General features: G+C 37.1%; 1 protein-coding gene across 1 annotated transcript in view; it reads right to left on the reverse strand.

Moving 5' to 3' along the window:
- Positions 1-18907, reverse strand: part of ZFHX4 (zinc finger homeobox 4) — a 149506-nt gene that overhangs the window by 17746 nt on the left and 112853 nt on the right. The window contains exons 5-7 of the mRNA XM_056332857.1: positions 8197-8313; positions 1851-1984; positions 1496-1696 (exon numbers count right to left, since the gene is read on the reverse strand). Of these exons, the coding sequence (XP_056188832.1) occupies positions 1496-1696; positions 1851-1984; positions 8197-8313 (452 nt within the window). The remainder of the gene's footprint in view (positions 1-1495; positions 1697-1850; positions 1985-8196; positions 8314-18907) is intronic.

Consider the following 18907-nt stretch of genomic DNA (forward strand, 5'->3'; position numbering starts at 1 on the left):
GAGAGAGTATATTACTGCTAGAAATTAGGATAATTTAGATGCGCAATTTAGACAATTATGTTGTGCAATCTCTTTCTCTGCCAACAAACATTTTTTTCCTCTCAGAAACAGTGAGACAATTCCCCAGCACCTGGAGAGGAAAGGAGAGGAGAGGAGATACAGCACAGAGGGAATCATGGAGAACTTGAGAAGAAAGCTAAAAGTGCTTAGCATGGAGTGGGGTGGGGTCCACATGTTCCCAGTTTCCTAAAAGGGTCTAGGAAAATTAAATGTCTACTGCATTTTCCTTGTGGTGGGCCACAGCTACATAGTCTGTCAGAGCTATAGTTAGTAGAAAACCAAGGAAAGGAAAAGAAGAATACACAATTCTGTATTTGCTTATCAGCACTAGGCACAAGGCACCCTACCCAGACCTTTAGTCAAGAGCTCTTTCAGTTCTTTTTTTTTTTTTTTCCTTTTTTTGCCACTTTACTTGAGAATGAGGTGGTAGGCCTACAACCACAACCATATAAAGGAGTCATCTGTGGATACAGAAATAAATCCTTAAGGAGGTGGATCCATGAGATTTCCAAATGCATTTCCTTCTAAAAAGCCAAGACAACCAGAATTAGGGTCTCTTGGGAGGTCTCTTTTCTAACTGAATCTATGCTGTAATAATAAATATGTTTTAAACCTGGCTGTGTCTTTACTGACATTGTTTTACAAGGTGCCAAGTCATTATTTTTCACAGAAGTTTATTGTTTTGACATGGTTTGTACAATTTTGCAGTGAAGAACAGGATTCTCATAGTGAGGTTGGAATGGAATTCATCCTCCAAATAGAGTTTGCTGGTTATAGCATTCATCTTGATCATGGGGAGGCTAGTTAATGTCCCTGTCTGATCCAGGTTAGGTACTTAAAATCAGATATTCCATATCATAAAGAACAGACGTAACTGGGTTGCTACCTATTCTTGAACTTGCCTTTCTGTTTCATATGCACATTCATTTACAAAAAACCTAAAGGATCTTTTATGTAAGAAACAGAACATTCACTATAAGATAACCACGTTCTCCAATAAGCATCACTATTGATATTTTATAGTGAATTTCATGTAATATAATGCAAGTACAGCCCAGCTATACACAGGAATCTGTTTACATTTGGGAACTACATTCTACAGGGAATTCCTATTATTTTGCAAACAGAAGTCGCAACACCTCTGGGACCTGGATATTATTAGATCAAATTTATAGGTGTACACTTAGAGACATGGACAGGCTTGATTTTTCCAAGGTTAACATCAATGAGGAACTGCACGTTTTCAGCATCTTTGAAATCCACCTTCAGTCATTTCCCCAAGAGGCATCAGTCACTGGACGAGGTGGCAACAGAATCTAAGACTCCTGAACTACTTCCCTCTTCAGGCTACCTGAATACTATGTCACAACAAATACGTTACCCAGAGACCCAAATACATTTCTGTAGTATGCACATCAGTATTTGGAACACTTACTGTCATGAGCAGTTTCTCCACACAGTCAGGAGACACACTGTGCAAATGGGTCAAATGAAGCTGGAGATGCATTTTGTTGCTGAGGACATCCTGGCAGAGGGGGCAGCAGATAACGGGTTGCATTGAATGCTGTGACAGGACATGCATCTGGATACGATTTGGGTCCCTGCTATTGTAGTTACAATAAGGACATTGATAGAACTGAAAAAAAATCAAATTAAGATGCGGGCTATTAGTTAGTATGCTTTTTATAACTTGCTGATATTGCTGTTTTAACAGCATATCATCTCTGTTTCATTCTTGAGTTATTTGAAAGAGTTCTAGAATGCAATTAAATTGTTACATTTTCTTTTACCTGCTCATGACAAAATTTATTGTCCTCTGGAGGCTTTGATTTTTTAGTTGCACCATCCTCTTCTTTTGATAGAAGAAGCTGTTGTGCCCCTACCACAGTGTTCACTTTTGGTTCCTTCTCTGGTGTGACTATTCCTGTTAAAAAACATAATTTTAAAGAACATATTTCAAACTTTAAAATATCCTGGTTTACAAAGAGGGTCTGATTCCAAATGTTTATATTGTCTTTAAGGAGTTTTTAGGGGTTTTTTTTAAGTTATGGGAAAAAGTATATTTAAATAAAACAACTCTGGTAAGCACAAAGGTGAAAATACACTTTTATCCTTGATGGGGACTATAAACACATTTAAAAATGGACTCTACTGTTGAGATAACCTTAGGTTGCCTTTAAAGATTAATCAATACTGTGCAGCTCAGTATGAATTTGTGTATTATATTAAAACAAATCAGCTTTTGCTTTAAAATCCTGTTTTCCAAAATAATTAATTTGCTGCTGTTTAATTACCCTCTCTCTTTTCTAAACTGTCTGAGCAGTATGATTATTGTGCTGTTTTGATAACTCCTGCCTAGTTACAATTTTGAAGCTGAATATAGTGAAGCTTTAAAAGAAATACTGTGGAGAATAGGATTTCAGAGCTAACTTAATATTAATTATATACAAAGATCAGTCATTTGGGATTGCCTTAGATGTTTACACTGTGAATTTTTATAGTCTGCCATTTGTGATCAAAACCAGAATATAATTGTTTTCTATAGATAGTTCTACTATTAAGTATTAAATACTATATTTAATATTATGCCTGAACTAGCTGTGCAATGCAGCCCAGTCTTGCACACATCAAAGAAAAGAGTGCAATTCTCATTTCCCAGTCCATCAGAAAATTCTTTCCAGCGTCAATTTGCCAGATAATCTCTTCTGCTAGGCTGGATATTACAAGAGCATTGGGTAGGCATGTCACATACATCTCACGACAAACACAAAACCTCATTTACCAACCATTCCAATCTCATCATAGTGCGGCATCATCTGACCTTTTTTCTGCTGTTTATTATGAGTATTTCTAATTTTAACTTTCAATTTTCACCATCTTCCAGTCAATTTGCAACTAAATTATTTCCAGGGTGAGGACACTATCACTGGACACTGGGTGCAAATACATCTTGAAATGCAATGAAGCTAAACCATTGATTGCTATCAGACCCAACATAAATATATAGTCCAGGGGTAATCTGATTGTATGCTGTGCATGAAGATTTATCTTGATTTTTTTCAATCCACATAAGGTTCATATAAATGAACAAATTGCACCTCATTGCACAATAACCTAGGATTAATTTAAAAATAAGGTCATGGATGTTTTGGGAACAAAGTAAACATGGACAAAGAAAATACCTAAATTTTTATGTAGACAAAACCAAGAACATTATTATCAGTAGTAGTATTACTATTATTGTTATTATTATATAGACTTTGCCCAATATTTGATATTACGAGAGCAACTTAAAAGAGAAGTAAAATAAGAGAACAATTTTCAAGGTAAACACCAAATCCTCATGGTACAATAATAAACAATTGAAAACTGAATCATACAGGGACATTTTCTGAAAGGCATTAAAAAAAAAAATATGACATACATTAATGGTGATATCCCCAAACATTGTTTTTCATTCCTAAATTACTGATTATTTCTTTTGGTGTAATTTAGGCAAGTAATTTTTGCATGTTCTTGCTCAAATTAACATCTCTCTCTGCCATACCCTACTATTAATGACCAATTTGTCAACATTGGTTTAATACCCGAACAAGCTGCTTTTTGGACCCCACTGAATTTTTACACTCTCGGGAACTGATCCTGAAGGCCTCATTTAGATTGCTCAGTCAGTGCTGAGGCAACAACCTGAAGGACTAGTGATGCTTAAAGGCAAAATGTACAAGGTGCCATCACATAAGGCCCCATTTTATTACTTACTTTAGTTTATGATAATACAGTACTTCCTGGCCTACTTATATTTGTTTGGCAATAAACCATTATTATTTAAATGTCTTAACTGTGAGAATTCTGAAAAGTAAAAAAGTGACATACCATATTAACAGAGAAAGGCTGCTTCTCAGGTTTTAGAAGGATGGGTTCAAATTATTAACCTCTTTTCATTTCCAACTGTCAAAAATGTCTAACAGTTGACTACTGTTTCTTACCTTTATCATATGTCACTTTTAAAATATCCCTTTTTAAAGGCAAATGGGCAAGAATCTCTTCTGAATACAAGCTGGTGTAGATGGGCAGTTATAGCTGATTTTAAAAACCAAAATAAAACATTTCCACCTTCTCTTCCCCTCATCCTGTTAGATTGTTCTTACAGAAATCAGGATCCAAATCCTGCTCCAAAATTCTGTTGTGAAAAGGTGTTTAACTGTGTCTTGGCAGTGGTATTTAACTGCTAGTGAAATTTAGCTTGGAGTGCACTCTGTGTGTGCCTGGGCACACACAAGGTTAATAGCACACATCATCTTCCACCACAGGATGGAATAACTTAATTACTTCAAAGGGCCTATAATAATCATGAAACACATAGTTCTTGTTTCTATAAAAACAAGGCGGGGGGGTGGGGGGGTGGGGGTGGTTAAATTTTCTTTTGCGGTTAATATAATAAAACCCTAGAGTTATAAAACACTGTGCTGGGGTCAATAAATGCGTAACAAAGCACAGCTTTTTACTGAGTTTCCTATGATATTTATATAAACTGTTGAAATTTACAAAGGCTTTGTTGTTTTTGTTGTTGTTGTTGCTCTGGTTTCATTCAACCCCAAGCACTGTTACTTCTTAAGTGACCAAAGTTACATTCGGCCTGTAGTAAAGTAACCGAGTCTGTGACTTATGATAAGACTTGCAAAAAAAGGAGGGGCTTGATTCTTCCCTCTGGCATGGGGACACCAGTCGCCCCTGCACGTGGTGAGGACTGAGCCCCCCAAGCCAGAGTCTACATGCCAAAACCAAAGGAGATCAGCTCCTCACACAGTGGTCCAGCTATTACAACTCAGTGCCTCATCTTGCTGTATCAGCTTTCTTCTTTCTGTGTTGAGTTCACTGCTTTAAGGGAGCTTTCTGTAGGGAGGCTGAACAACCTTACAGCCTTATAGGAAAAGCGTTGAAGGAGGAGGGAGAGAGGAGAGAAAATATTATGGTCCCAAGCATGCTGTGTGGCAGTTTTCACAGCTAGATGTTCCACTGGCATGCTATTCTTACTAGGCAGCTGTAGGAAAAGACTAAATTCAGTTGCTATTCATGTTTTAAATACACACTTTTTATTCTTGAGACACATTATTTGTTGGGGTTTTTTTCTAAGTGTGAAAAAAACCTGTAATTAATTTTATAATATAAAATATGCAACATTATTTCAGATGAATGATGTAATTTCAATACATTTAGCTCAAAAACTAAGTTTAATTATAAATAAGTGCCATGAAATAGACTAATCAATGATTGCCTGTCAGTTACAGAACTATTTAACTTGTGTAAGATTGCTAATATAAAGATGACATTACTTACTGCAATTCAGATTTCATCATCTTTGTAATATTTTTGAAGCCCCAAAATAAAATAAAATTGTTTGTGTGACTAACAAGGAGAAAGTTAATAAAATATATATAATAGTGAGAAAAAAATCCTGGGAAAGCCATAATCAAAATACTGTTTTCTTATTTATGAATCTATGTATTTGATGAAGATTGCATAATTTAAGACTTCTGACAGATCAGATGATGTTATTCAGCCTCAAAATGATTCTAAAATTATAAATACTGGTAGAGTATTCTTTCTAATTAGAGTAGAATGAAAGGATAATTTTCATTGCAATAATGAAGGTTAATTTCCATCCTTCCTCATGTTTACTACCTTATTAAAAAGTGCTCCCCTTAGCCATGGCAGAGACATATTACATTTTCAATGCAAATGTATTAATCTGGATAAATTCCATATTAATTCTTGCACTGCATAGAGCTGTAATTTGGATTATAATTAATCTAAAGTGGCACTAGATTTAAATGACAATATAAATGAGGCATTAGTAGGGTTTTCTATTCTGAATGAATATTCAACAAATATAACTTGCATATTGCCAACTCTCATTTTGAAAGCTCTACTCCTTGAGATAAGGTAAGCAATACAGCACAACAGCTTACACAAACATGCTGTTACTAAATACATGTTAATCCTTTCTCGTCTAATAGATTCTATGCTAAAGAGGGGTCACACCACTTTCCTGTCTAACTTGTTAGTATTGTGATTAATTTATTGGTTTTCCTGAGATTTCTTTGGCAAGACTTGCAACACTCAATTCATGAGAAAGCCCAAATTAACATTCAATTATACATAAGCAGTTATGCAGTCATTAGAAATACTTGTCAGCTGAGCAAAAATTAAGATGATGGTCTGAATGTTACATATGAAGAATTAATTTAGATTAAGAAAATAAAAGTTACTAAAAGATTTAGGATTTATAGTACGAACTATTTTCTGCAAAGCACAAAGGCAATCAAGTATTTCAGCTCTTGTTTTTATATGAATCTTACTGCAAAGTTATTTCTGTAATTGCTGGCACGGGAATGCAGAACAATTATGATGGTTTTCTGTAGTGCACCCAGTAGGCATCTGGATATAGGTTTGTCCTAATTAAACTTGGCCCTTATGAGTGGCTAATCCTGATGGAATTTTGAGAATTCCCCTTCAGTATTTTTTTCTAGATTCCTTTTTTTTTTTTAACTTTTTCTTTTTTTTCTGGAGCTTTAATATTATACTCTTTCTTGAACAGCTATAAATGGACCTGCCTAACAAAAAAGAGGTCTGAGAACCTCCCTGAAGCAGTTCACAGTGTCCCCTAGGCAGAATGTATGGTAGGAAATGTAGGCTGCAGGTGGCTCTCACCCTTTTCTGTGAGTGTCCAGGACAGCCCCTGATGAGACTCCACAGGAGGACTTAGGTTGGCCTGGGAGCATGGCTTTACTGCACTGCAGACAGTTTTTACCAAATCAGAGCCAGCCGAGGGGGATATATGTTTTAAACCACAACACAGTTTCTTGCTCAACATCATCCTTGTCATCATTGGCCTTTCTTCAGTCTCTTGATCTCAAAAAAAAAAAAAAAGGACTGAAGAGCAGCTGAGGTTGTAAACTGTGATGGGTACTGACCTTAGCACATCAACAAGCAAACTTTAGGAAGCTTTAATCTTTAGGTCAGTCTTCTGAATTGATTTGGCATAAAAACAGCCATCTATAATATTTTTTTGGAAATAAATCCAAAAGTGTTTAAAATGTAGAAGGCAAATTACAGTATGGGAGAATCTGGGTGTAAAGAAACTCATAAGTAAAACAATATTTTCTCTACAACTATATGTCTTTACAGAGAATACACCCTCCTTTGTATGCTGCTGTCATTGGTGTACAAGGAAAAGATATATGACTACCTGAAACTAATAGGCTTCAACCTGTTTCAGCACTTCTTCTGCTTCAGTGAATCCAACATAATGTAACTAGGTATAGCGTGCAGCAAAAGTAGCCAATGTAATATTCATTGTGACCATAGATTTCCATCTCATACATAAAAAGCATGGATGGAGTCACATATTTGCCAAATCAAACACAGAAAAAGCCTTGGGTATCTACACCAGATGCTGGCCCTGGGTTTGTTTGTGCACAAGTAAATGTCATGACATAGGGGTTTTGTTTTCAAAGACAGTAGCTTTCATTACTGGGCTTTGTCTATTCCAGGAGATCAAAATTACCCAACCCATAATCCGTTTTCAATGATATTTCCTCTTTCTTAGGCTGAATCATCTGTAAACTTTTTCACTGGATTTTGTGTATTTTTTTCAAAATGCCTCAAATAAATGCCCAGGAAGAGGCCAGATTCTTGGGAGTAACTGATCAGAGAGCAAGACCAAAAAATAATAATAACAAAAAACCCCACATTTTTGGGGTTAAAAGGGGGGCAAAACCTGATTGAAGAAAAAATTCAAGTGGTACCTAATCCTATGCTTATGAAAAATTAATATGCCATCAGAGGAATCACAAGTATAGCTAAGATTAATGAAAGGCGCTTAAAAAATTACAAGCACACAAACTGATTTGATTAAAAAATAATCTCACTGGTCGTCCTGTAATATTCTTCAACTTATCCGCATCTATCCTGTCAGATGGTTATGATTAAAAATAGGTCAATGGGAGGCTACTGATAGAAATCACATGCAAAATGCACATGCAATGAATAGTAGTGGGAATGTCCAGACAGTTTAAAATGAAAGAGCATTTCATAAGTTAAAAAAAGGGGGAAAACAAAATTCTAACATCTTACCAGAGTCTTTACTAGATTTTTTGCCTTCACTATTGTCTCTCTCACTTGAGTCTTTATCATCAGCCACAGCCACTGATGTACTTTTAGCAGACCCTTCTGTATCTTCACCTTGTTCTTCTGTGGATAAGCACAGAAAAGATCTTAGAGGAGAAACCCAGCAACCACTTAACAGCCGTTAAAGATATTTCAAGTAATAAGAACAGCACTAAAAGAGGGTAGCAAAACAGGGGGAAAGAGGGGAAGGGGGGAAGAAAAAATTTGCAATATTTCAGAATCTATCCAGAATTTTTGACCGTGTCTTCATCAGAGTTCCTGCTTTGCACCACTATGACAGATTTAAAGCCTGTCATTTCACATTCTTTGGCTAGAAATTATTTGTACTAAAATACAAACACACGCATGCACACACACACCATGCAGGCTGGAACAAAAGCAAGCATATGTAAAAATGCATCTTGGAGCCAAAAAAAAAAAAAAAAAAAAATAGAAAAAAAGGGGAATTCAAATATAAATCCTATTAGTGCAGCAGTATCCCGCTAATTGCAGTAAGTAAGTATTAGGTATTAGGTACTGTATTAAATATAAACCTCTGGCTTTGCGGGAGAAGTCTCAAATTCTGTCTCCAGGGGGAGCCATTCAGGATAAACGATGCAACTTGGTATATGGCTTCTGAGGAAGCAGCATTACCCACACCTCACTTACGTGTTCACACCAGCTAGATTACATGGAAATCTTCACAGTAACTCAAGCCCATTTAATTATTCGGTAAATCTTAGCTATGCTGCTACTGGTGGATTAATCTGTTTATGCAGTTAGCTTCTATGCTGGGGCTGTGTAGCACTAATCCGTGAAAGGCCCACTGTTCCTTTTCATCCTGTGATCATTTGTCTCTTACTGTGCTGATGTCACATTTTAATGAATTTTTAGCAATCTGAGTAATGCCAGATAACCAGACTTGCAACTCCCTACAGCACAGCATGCTGTTTTCATTGCAGCACACACACAAAAAAAAAATAAAAATCATATTTCCCAGTTCAGGTAGGAATTACATAAATTAGGAGGTGAAGGTAAAATGGGATTCGAAGCACCAGGCCGCTCGATTTCATAAAATCTTTAATGACCATATAAATTAACCCTGGAAAGGCAAAAGGTCACAGACACACATTTGCATACACTCTTCTATTCACTTTTGATAAGCAGAGCTTTTATGCAGGGAACATGATACAATTAACCCTTCAGGAGCCATACAAAATGCAGCTACCGACATTTTAAGTGTCAAGCATTAAGTGAAAATTACACACTGCATAAAATTTTCATTGTAAATGCTATAGTGATTGAAAGGGGAAATAGTAGCCCTCTTCGCACCCCATGTTTTATTAATAACATTCTGACAGCCGAATGAAATATCCTCTGTCATATGTAGCAGCTGAGCACAAAAAAATTGCTGCTTAGCGCCTTACTTGCCAGCCATGCACTGAAACTGTATGCCTAGGCAAACAACCCTCAGATCGATGTGGTGAACCTATCCAATTCTCAGCTCTCTGCAAAATCTTTTGTAAATCGGAAGAGAAAAACACAGCTGCAATTTTGGAAACCAAATCAAAACCAAAAAAAAAATAATCTCAACCACAGATCAATGTATTTCACATTGACATCGAAATACAGTAGGTAAGGACTAAGCATGCATGTCTGCTTTTGGAACAACACAGGGAGAAAGATGGTCCCCGCTTTAAAATATAATTGCATATATAAAAAAAAATTTCCATCAGAATGGAAATCCACCTCGTGCTGTTTTAGCGTGCTCCCCCCTGCAGTCCCCTGCCCCTCCCACAACGATAGCTAATCAAACATGGTAGGCATCCCTGTCGCGGCTGGAAGCAGGGCTGTGTTTGTCAGGGTGGCGGGGGAGCATGGTTCAGGATGCTGCGAGCCTGTGATCATGCCTGGCTCGGGCTGTGTTAATGCCGAGCGCGCACATATGAGGCTCATATCCAGTGTCAGGCCCCGTGGCCTCACAGAGCCGATGGCAATCCCTTTTCCACTCATCCTTGGGAATGGACGCATTGCTTCTTTTACTAGATTTACTGGCCCAATCCCCCTGGGCTGGAAAATGAAGTGTCAAAGTGCTACTGAGTGTCCTTATCTTGAGGGGACATAAAATTGTAAGGGCTATCGTGGCACACATTAATAAAACATTGTGTGTGTGTCAGGCAAAGAGAAAGAAAATTATGAAGGTACTAAAAGAAAAGCTACAGTATCATCTGGGTCTCATCAGACAATTTTTGCAGGGTGCTCTCCTGTTTTTCTGGTATGTGTTTTAAGTGTGAGAGAAATTCCCAGACATGTTCTCCTATACATCATCGTGGTGTCTGACCTCAGCCTGACCCTGGCAACAGTTTGAGAAATCTGAATGTGAACAAAGACTCTGTGTCAGCAGCAGGGAGAGATTGCGGGATAGACTTTCCCCATCAACTTAATCGCAAACAGCAGTTCCGAGGCCATAACTTTACAGGGCTCCACCAAGCCACAAACACATAACCTTTAGAGGTGAAACTGCCCCCCACTCCCCACCCCCCCTTCTGTGATTTTTCTCAGTCTTGTGGTGCTCCCTTTGATGTAGCAAGGCAATTAGCTCTAATGTTCAAGTACTGCAGACCTGTTTTATGGTTTGGAAGGTGAGAGCTGTTTATTACAGGTAGGCTCCTGGGGGCCATAAAGGCTTTGCAAATTTTTAATCATGCAAAAAACTAATCAAAATGTAACTTATACACACCATAAAAATTAATATCATTATTATGCATGGTATAAATTGCCTGCCTTGGCTTTCAATGGCACTCACTTCTTGAAAATACATTTGGCATTCATTTCAGAAATATGTATGGCATTCACTTCAGAAATAAATTTCATAGACAGAAATGATAATACAACTTCCATTCTCCTTCAAAATTACAGGCTTCAAAAAAAGGCTGTCTAAGATTCACACTGTCGTGACATTTATCAAAGGGACAAGATGGAAATACAACAGCCCTAACTTAAAAGCAGTTAGCGAATTACAAAAAATATCCTTAAGACCATTTGTTAGGACAGATATTGAGGATATGTAAAGAAGTGTAATGTGATGGCCCCTGCTCAAAGACACAAAATTATGAATTATTATGTATCAACAAAATACAATATGATGGTGTTACAGATTCCAGAGCAACTTCTAATGCTCTGTTTTAAATTTACAAGAGTCCTGCCTATATACATTTACAAATGTCAGCTTTGAAAATGAATAGAACACTGGATTCAAATGTACTTCAATGGTTTAATAACACTTACTATTGCAATATGATATTTTATTCACACCTGGTTTTATTTTGTCCAAATGCTGAAAATTTCTTTTGATGTTAGATGTCTTAAGTTTAGCCATTATCAACCTTTTTCCTCACAACTGACTTAGAATTAAACACAAAAATAAGGTTAGCAGTCTGCACTGAAACTGTAAAATAAAGGAAAATGGAAAAGCTAAGCTTCAGAGGTAATGTTAATTAGTTTATATTGTACATTATATATTCTATGTCATCTACTTTAGTATGTTAATCTACACGCTCAGGCCCCATCTCTATACCACTTTTATGAAGGAAAAACCTTATGACCTTCCCCAACCCAATGAAGTCAAGATATGTGATGATATCAACTGCAAAATCCAGGCCTCAGCCAAAGCTGAGTAGCAGATACCAGCAGCAAAATTAGATTAATATTTGTACACAGATTAGAAAAGCCTGACTTGCTGAGATGCAAATACAGGAATAAATGCATCCACCACAGCCAAGGGAAGGTATAGGGAAACTAATAATATATTTGATATATTTTTTAAATATAATACTGAATAGTTAAAACAAGATATGGCCAAGTTGAAACAATGTCCTCTAATTTAAATGCATTGTGATAAGCATGGAGGCATATCAATCACCTTTCCCTGTGTTTTATCAGGGAGGCTCCCCTACTGATGAGTAGCACTGAGAGTCTGTCTTCAGGTCTATTTAAGAAACATTATTTTCAAGGGTTGATTTTGTTTGGGGTTTTTTTTTACATCACTGATACATCAATCAACAGTCAGTAGTTCCTGGTTTTGTCCTGTATTTTGTTGTTGTTGTTGGTATCCCTTTTGCTCTTTCCAAATTGCAAGTAATTTCCTAAATAAGGATGATCTACTAGTTGTGGGTGAGTAATTGTGGTTATGAGAAAGAAAGCAAGATTAAGCAAGTGTTTGTGGCTAAGGGCCGGATAGATGGGGAAAGAATAAATCAATCAACTAAAGTAGTAAGTAAATAAATATGAAATGAGAGAGATATTTTAAAAATAATTGGAGTTTGTTATTTAATATGTTCAATAAATAGCTGAATCAAGGTACCCATAGGTGCTCAGTACAGGTATATCCCAGGTTCAACTGGTAGAGTGAATGGCTTATTGAAATTAACTGGCAGGATGAGAAAGTAACCACTAACAAAGGCTAATGGAGGGATGGACAGGCGACAGATAATGTAGGGAAAAGAGGAACAATTAACAAAAGAAAACAAAGGAAAAGACAGGGAATATGCAAGAGAAGAAAGAATTAACTGAAAGCAGGGCTTGTGGGTCTACTTCTGGGTTGTATTAGTTAGGCTACTTAGTTCATGAATTCTCCCTGACTTCTAGATTGCCATTTATTCACCCAAATATTCCAGAAAGTATCTGATCTATTTTCTGGTTGTTCTTGCAGAGCATGACTGAGGAACAGAATGCCTCACTCATTCAGGATCTTGACTTCATCTTCTAGTGGTCATATTTCATCTTCAAATAGGATTTCTAATTTCTTCTTTAGGGACTCAAGGGGCATAACAGCGTCAACCCGTTAATAACTGTTTCTAATCACTGTGTTATATTTAAAACTATAGCTGTTAGAAGGCTGAACTTCCTGCAAACAAGCCTATAATTAAGTGATGATCATCATATTGACCAGAAAGTGCTAACTGGCAGTTAGTATCAAATTGTACCATTTTGTTTTGTGGTGTATCATTTGAATTTTTATAGCAGTCTAATGCTTAATTTCTTCTGGTTGAAACATATCACTGTGTCAGAGGAGGGTGGCTGCAAAGCTGGCTGAGCAGAGCACGCCATGGTGGCTCCTTCTCAACAGCCATTTTATCCATCCGCTCCACCCAGCAGCCAGTATTCCCCACTCGCCATGCTCAGCCTCACCCCTTTGGTTGCTGGAGAGAGGCAGCTCTCACCTACCCTACTTCTTTTTGTTACTTAGCTTCTGGAAGTAGAAAAGATCCATTACCACCAGCTAACCTGCCCAGCACTTTACTATTTCCTAATCTAGGGGTTTATACTTTTTTTTTTTTTTTTTTTTTTTTTTAACCACAGTCTACTTCCAGCTGCTGGAGTAGGAAAAGGAATGTTCTCCCCAGAAGTTTAGAGGGGTGGGGTGTCCTTTCCAGTCTGACTGCTGAGCAAGCTTTCTTTCTCTCTCATTGCTGGCTGGGATTGTCTGCTTTCTAGCCTCCTTCCTATAGTATCAGAGTAAATCAGGAAAAGAAGCATGTTTTACCCTGATAATGGTGTAAAATGTGGGGAAAAAATATTCTCAAGCTTATGCTAAGCCATACTGATTTATCAAAATATAGGAAGATCTGTGGTTTACATTTTTGTTGGTTTATTTCTACATTAATATTTTATCAAATATTTTGCAAGAAGCAAAAGAAGCATATGCTGACAAAACCATTAACAGAGAATGTCAGCTATTCAGAATGAAACAGCAATGTTTTCCAGATGTGATTGGAGATGTACAGTTAATCATTTATTATGCAAAAAGGGATACTTTTCTTACTTGGCCATCTCAAGAAATGCATTGAAGCATGAATCTATACTGAGAACAGTCTAACTTTTCCAACTGATCGGTACTTTTCTTTTGGCTGCCATTACGGTTCATAGAAAATGCTGTTTCCCCCATCAGCATAAGGCATGAAGAGCACAGCATTGTCTGACTTGAAGACTAATATATTTCCATCAAGGTTGTTTAGAAAAGAAAATAAAACCTTGTTGCCAATTCTTATTCAACATGCTGGATACACCCTGCCTAATTTCAGTCACTACTATAGGCTTCCTTTCTATGGAGGGAGAGACAGATCTCTTCAGGGCACAACTCAGGTTTTATGTAGGCTAAATTGCCTAATTCCTCCCTGACTACAGAGGTATTTTGGAGTTAAATTTGGTGTTTGGAGTGCAGACTTTTCACCTTGGCACTGTAGCTAAATGCTGGAAGTTAGGTGGATGAACCTAAGCCTAAGAGCCTGACCCAAAGCTCAGAAAGTCAATGAGCGACTTCTCATGACCTTCACCAGTTTACTGGGTGCTCATTTCTAGCCTGTAGAAAAAAAAGAAAAATACTGGATCTTCACAGTATTATTCACTTTTTTTTTTATCGTTCTTGTTCAGCTTGTTTTACTTTTGTGTTCTGTTCAATCTGTGTGTTCAACATCCCTTCATACACAAATGTTTCTACCATCTGATTTCTTTGCATTTTTTCATACCTCCTACTTGAGCTAAATTTCCAATACATCGTGTAAGTGGTGAGATTGGCTCTCTGATTCACAGTTTCCAGAATAATCCTTTAGAGTGTATTTGTTAAGAAATACACAATGTTAATTAACAACTCATTTAAAATGTAATTTAAATGACATCTTTTCTTAGTGACTCAATTTCTGGGTTTCTTTCTGAAATACACTGTAAAATCCTTCACATTTACCTTCCAGACTTTCTGAATTATTCACCTCTTTTTGGCTCACTAACAGTATGTCTCTGAAATTATCTGTAAAGACTTCTGTTAGTGCATATATTTCTCCTTTGTCTTTTGAGAATACTAAAGTAAAAGAATTTATTTTCTTTGCCATCTCCTGATCATTTTGGATTGACTCTTTGTCCTCTGGTGATCTAGCAGACCTAATGACTCTTCTGCAGGCTTTCTATTTCTGAGATACTTTAAGAATTCCTGTTTAGCTTTTCTAGGTACCTTCATGTATTTTCTCCTCTTAGCCAACCTGTATGTTCAGTTTTATTAACATCACTTTGGCTTTATTCCCACTTTTAAGAATCCTTTTTTCTGACCTGAATAAATTCTTGTACTATGTCTTGTCATGTAACTAACTAAGCCCTCCAGTTTAAATATTCCTCTTTCTTGATGTTAAGTATCACAGGCAGAAGTAGGTGATCTATTTACAGTGAATAAATTTTTCCCTGAACATAAACACTTTCTGAATTTTTTAAAAATAACCTTTACAGAATTACTTGGTTTGCATTTTTTTCTTTCTTTTCCTTTTTCTTTTTCTTTTTCTGTCTCTTTTTCTTTTTCTTTCTTTTTCTTTTTCTGTCTCTTTCTTTCTTTCTTTCTTTCTTTCGTTCCTTTTTTTCTTTATTTTCTTTCTTTCCTCTTTTCTTTCCTTCTTTCTTTTCCACAATTACCTGACAAATATTCTATAACATATATAGCACTCCATGGATTTTTTACAAACTTATTTGTTGCAAATGTCACTGAAGAGTTCAAAAGTTTGGTTTCTTTATCATATGCATTCATTAAATGGTCTTCGTTTTTCTGAAAAGACAACACAAGTGCTTTTATCTTCCCCTCCAACTCAGATCACAATGGCTGCGTGATATGTAAGAATATTCACCGAGATTTCCACAAGAAATTCTTCTAAAAATCTCCTGTAAAAACTGGGTTCCCTGGCTCAGCTGTAGCTGTACTATACAAAATGTAATATACTGATGACACACAGTCAAACTCTGTTATTGAGACAGGAGGAAAGGATAAAAGTCTGCTTATCAAAACTAGCAATAGTGGTAAAAACCAGCAATATGTTCCTGCCTCCTTGCTGTCTCCCATCCCCTTCTGTTACTGTCTTCCCTTACATCCTCCAGTCCTAACCTGGAAAATTTTCGTAACAGACTTTTGTGTCCTTATTCAAGTATTAAGCAGTTTTGTGGAATGCTCCTGACTCATTATAGTATTTACTGTGTTTGGGATTCATAAGCCATAACATGACATATGTTTGTTCCTTTCACCCACAATAGCCTACAGGATCCTTTCAATTTCAGCGCTGTGCTCCAATACCTAAAGCTAGTCTTTTCTTGCTGCATTGTTTGAGGTCAGGAATTAGGCTATGGATTACTCTGAGGCTTGAAACTCTAGTTCAGCAAACTGCCAAGTTTGTTGGAGACACATGGCATACTCTGAAGATGAGCCATATCAATTGGTTCTTAGCATAATCATGGGTGACTCATAAATACTGAAATACAGTAGAATGTATACACAGATTTTCTGAATTCAGAAATGTCAGTTATATCTAGGGGTTCTCCCAGGGCCAAGTCAAGCATTTCAGGTACCCAGTATTGCTGTAAAACTTCTCGTATCATGGCAACAGAATGGCACGGGTGGCTTTATTTGTATCCATTTTTCCTTTTACTAGACCAGTGCAACATACTAGATGTTTTACTCCATCTTTCCTCTCCTCTTTCCTTAACTTTTTCAATTCCCACTGTTCAGTATACTGCACTACTTTTACCTTTCCTACATGTTTGTCTAATTTGAATGCTCTTTCTCCCATACCACGCCCACCCCCCCAAATTAATATTTGTTAATTTTCAATATACTTCTATCTCTGCAGAAGCAAAAGACATCCCTTGCCTTTAGACTTCCTGCTCACAACTGCCTAATAAGCCCAAATCTACAGTTTATTATTATTATATATAAATAAATTAGCCAATTTAGCTAAGACCATGAAATGTTTTGTGAGGTGGCTCTGTTGATAGCACTGAAAATATTTCAGAGAAAGCTTCTAAACAAAACCTGAACTTAAAACTTGTTCTTAATGGTGTTTGAAAAGTTGATAGTGCCACCCATTTGTAAGCTTAATGTAGACTTCCCACCATACATATGCCTTTGCATTTGCTTATAACTTCAGTAAACTTTAAGTGCTTGGCTGAAATTGGCTGTGCTGAATCTCTGCTGCAGGTTGGATATCATATGCTTTTTGTTTTGAAATTTCAGCCAAAATGATTCAGTGGCTTCTAAGAATAAGATTAGGACAAATAGATTTTTCCATGTGTATATATACATATATACATGTTGTGTAAATCTTTACTGTTCCAGTGATTTTAAACTCAAACTCAAAATCTGGCAGACAGGATGATGTCTGGCATGTGCCACATTGGATTAAACTGTCCAAATTCAGCCAAGCAATGTAGCTTTGAAAAATTCTACTTACCCATGCTCAGAAAAGCCGCTTGTACTGAAGAGCTGAAATTCTCCTAGGAATCCATAATCACTGAACACACTCACACTTCCCACAGTGCTGAGAGCTCACCAAAGTGCATATTCAGTCACCTCCCACAGAGCCTCCACAAACCTCTTCACCCAGTTCCTATGTGTACTAAACAATGTGCATGCCATCCTCACAGAGGAACTGCAGCTTAAATAGGTCTTCCAAAATACAAATTGTCTTGGCAGCTCCCCTGTGCAACCAGACTGCCACTATATTATCCTTAATATGGCGAAACTGAACTTCTCTTTCTGATTTTTATTCTTTTGCTGCTGTCTGTCATCGTGCAGTGCACTGGGAACTGATTGCTATAGGAGAGCAGGAGCAGCATGTTCCCCCTGTGCTAGTAAGTTGGCAGGAGCAGAAGTACGGAAGAGAGATGTGAGGGGTTAGAGAAGGAACTGGGGAGAGGTAAGCAGAACGTGGTCTGAGGGAAAAAAAACATGAAAGACCAGGAGATGGGGAAAGGAGGAGAAACTGAGGTGACAATTAGTATCTAATGAAAAATAGGAAGGACACAGGAGGCTAGGACTAGAAACAGCAGTGTACCAGATTCCAGCACCAAACTGGACTTCAGGAGGCAGAGCTGGATAGGACCAAAAGTGCAAACCACTGCAATCTACTAAGCAAATGAGGCAAAGACACTGAGACATGCTGAGAAGCTTGTGCAGGAATATTAAAGCTGGCAGTCAGCAGGGATGGAAGCATGCATGGATGGATAGAGAGGGGAGCCAGGAGCTGACTAAAAATACAGAAGGGACACCCGAAGAATGAGCAGCAGAAGTGGATGAGAAATACTGGTGGGGTGGGAAAAGTAATGTATAAAATGAGTGGGAGGATGGATGTGGAGAGAAAATGATAGGTAAAGATAGTGATTAGTATGCAAAGAGATTGGAAATTAATGTGGGTAAAACATGGTGTCCCCCACTGCCCAAAAGTAAACCCCTGATTTTTTGTCTTATAATTCTTCTGGTTTACTGCTCTACCCTTCACCAATGCTTGTCCACACAGAGGACAAAAACCTTCTGCTACTCTCATTTAGTTAATTACCTCTATTAAAAGGAGCTTGTGTAGCAAATCCAAACCCACTGATGTTTCATATTACTTTCAGTACTAGATGGTAATTTATTTAATTTTTTTAGTTTTTCTTTGAAAAGTAACTATGGGATTATAGATGCAAAAAAACAACCCATGTTTTTGGAACCATTAATAATATCACAGAAGTAAAATACTTTAATATCTTAAAAAAGATATCAAGACACTTCCTTTATGACACAGTCTTTAATTTACTGATCAAGCTCTCCCTTCTGGCAAAGCCTCTTGCCTTATTCACTGCACAAAACTATTGATACTTAATTAGTGAAAAG

Source organism: Falco biarmicus, chromosome 3, assembly GCF_023638135.1.
Source record: "Falco biarmicus isolate bFalBia1 chromosome 3, bFalBia1.pri, whole genome shotgun sequence".
Classification (NCBI taxonomy): Eukaryota; Metazoa; Chordata; class Aves; order Falconiformes; family Falconidae; genus Falco; species Falco biarmicus.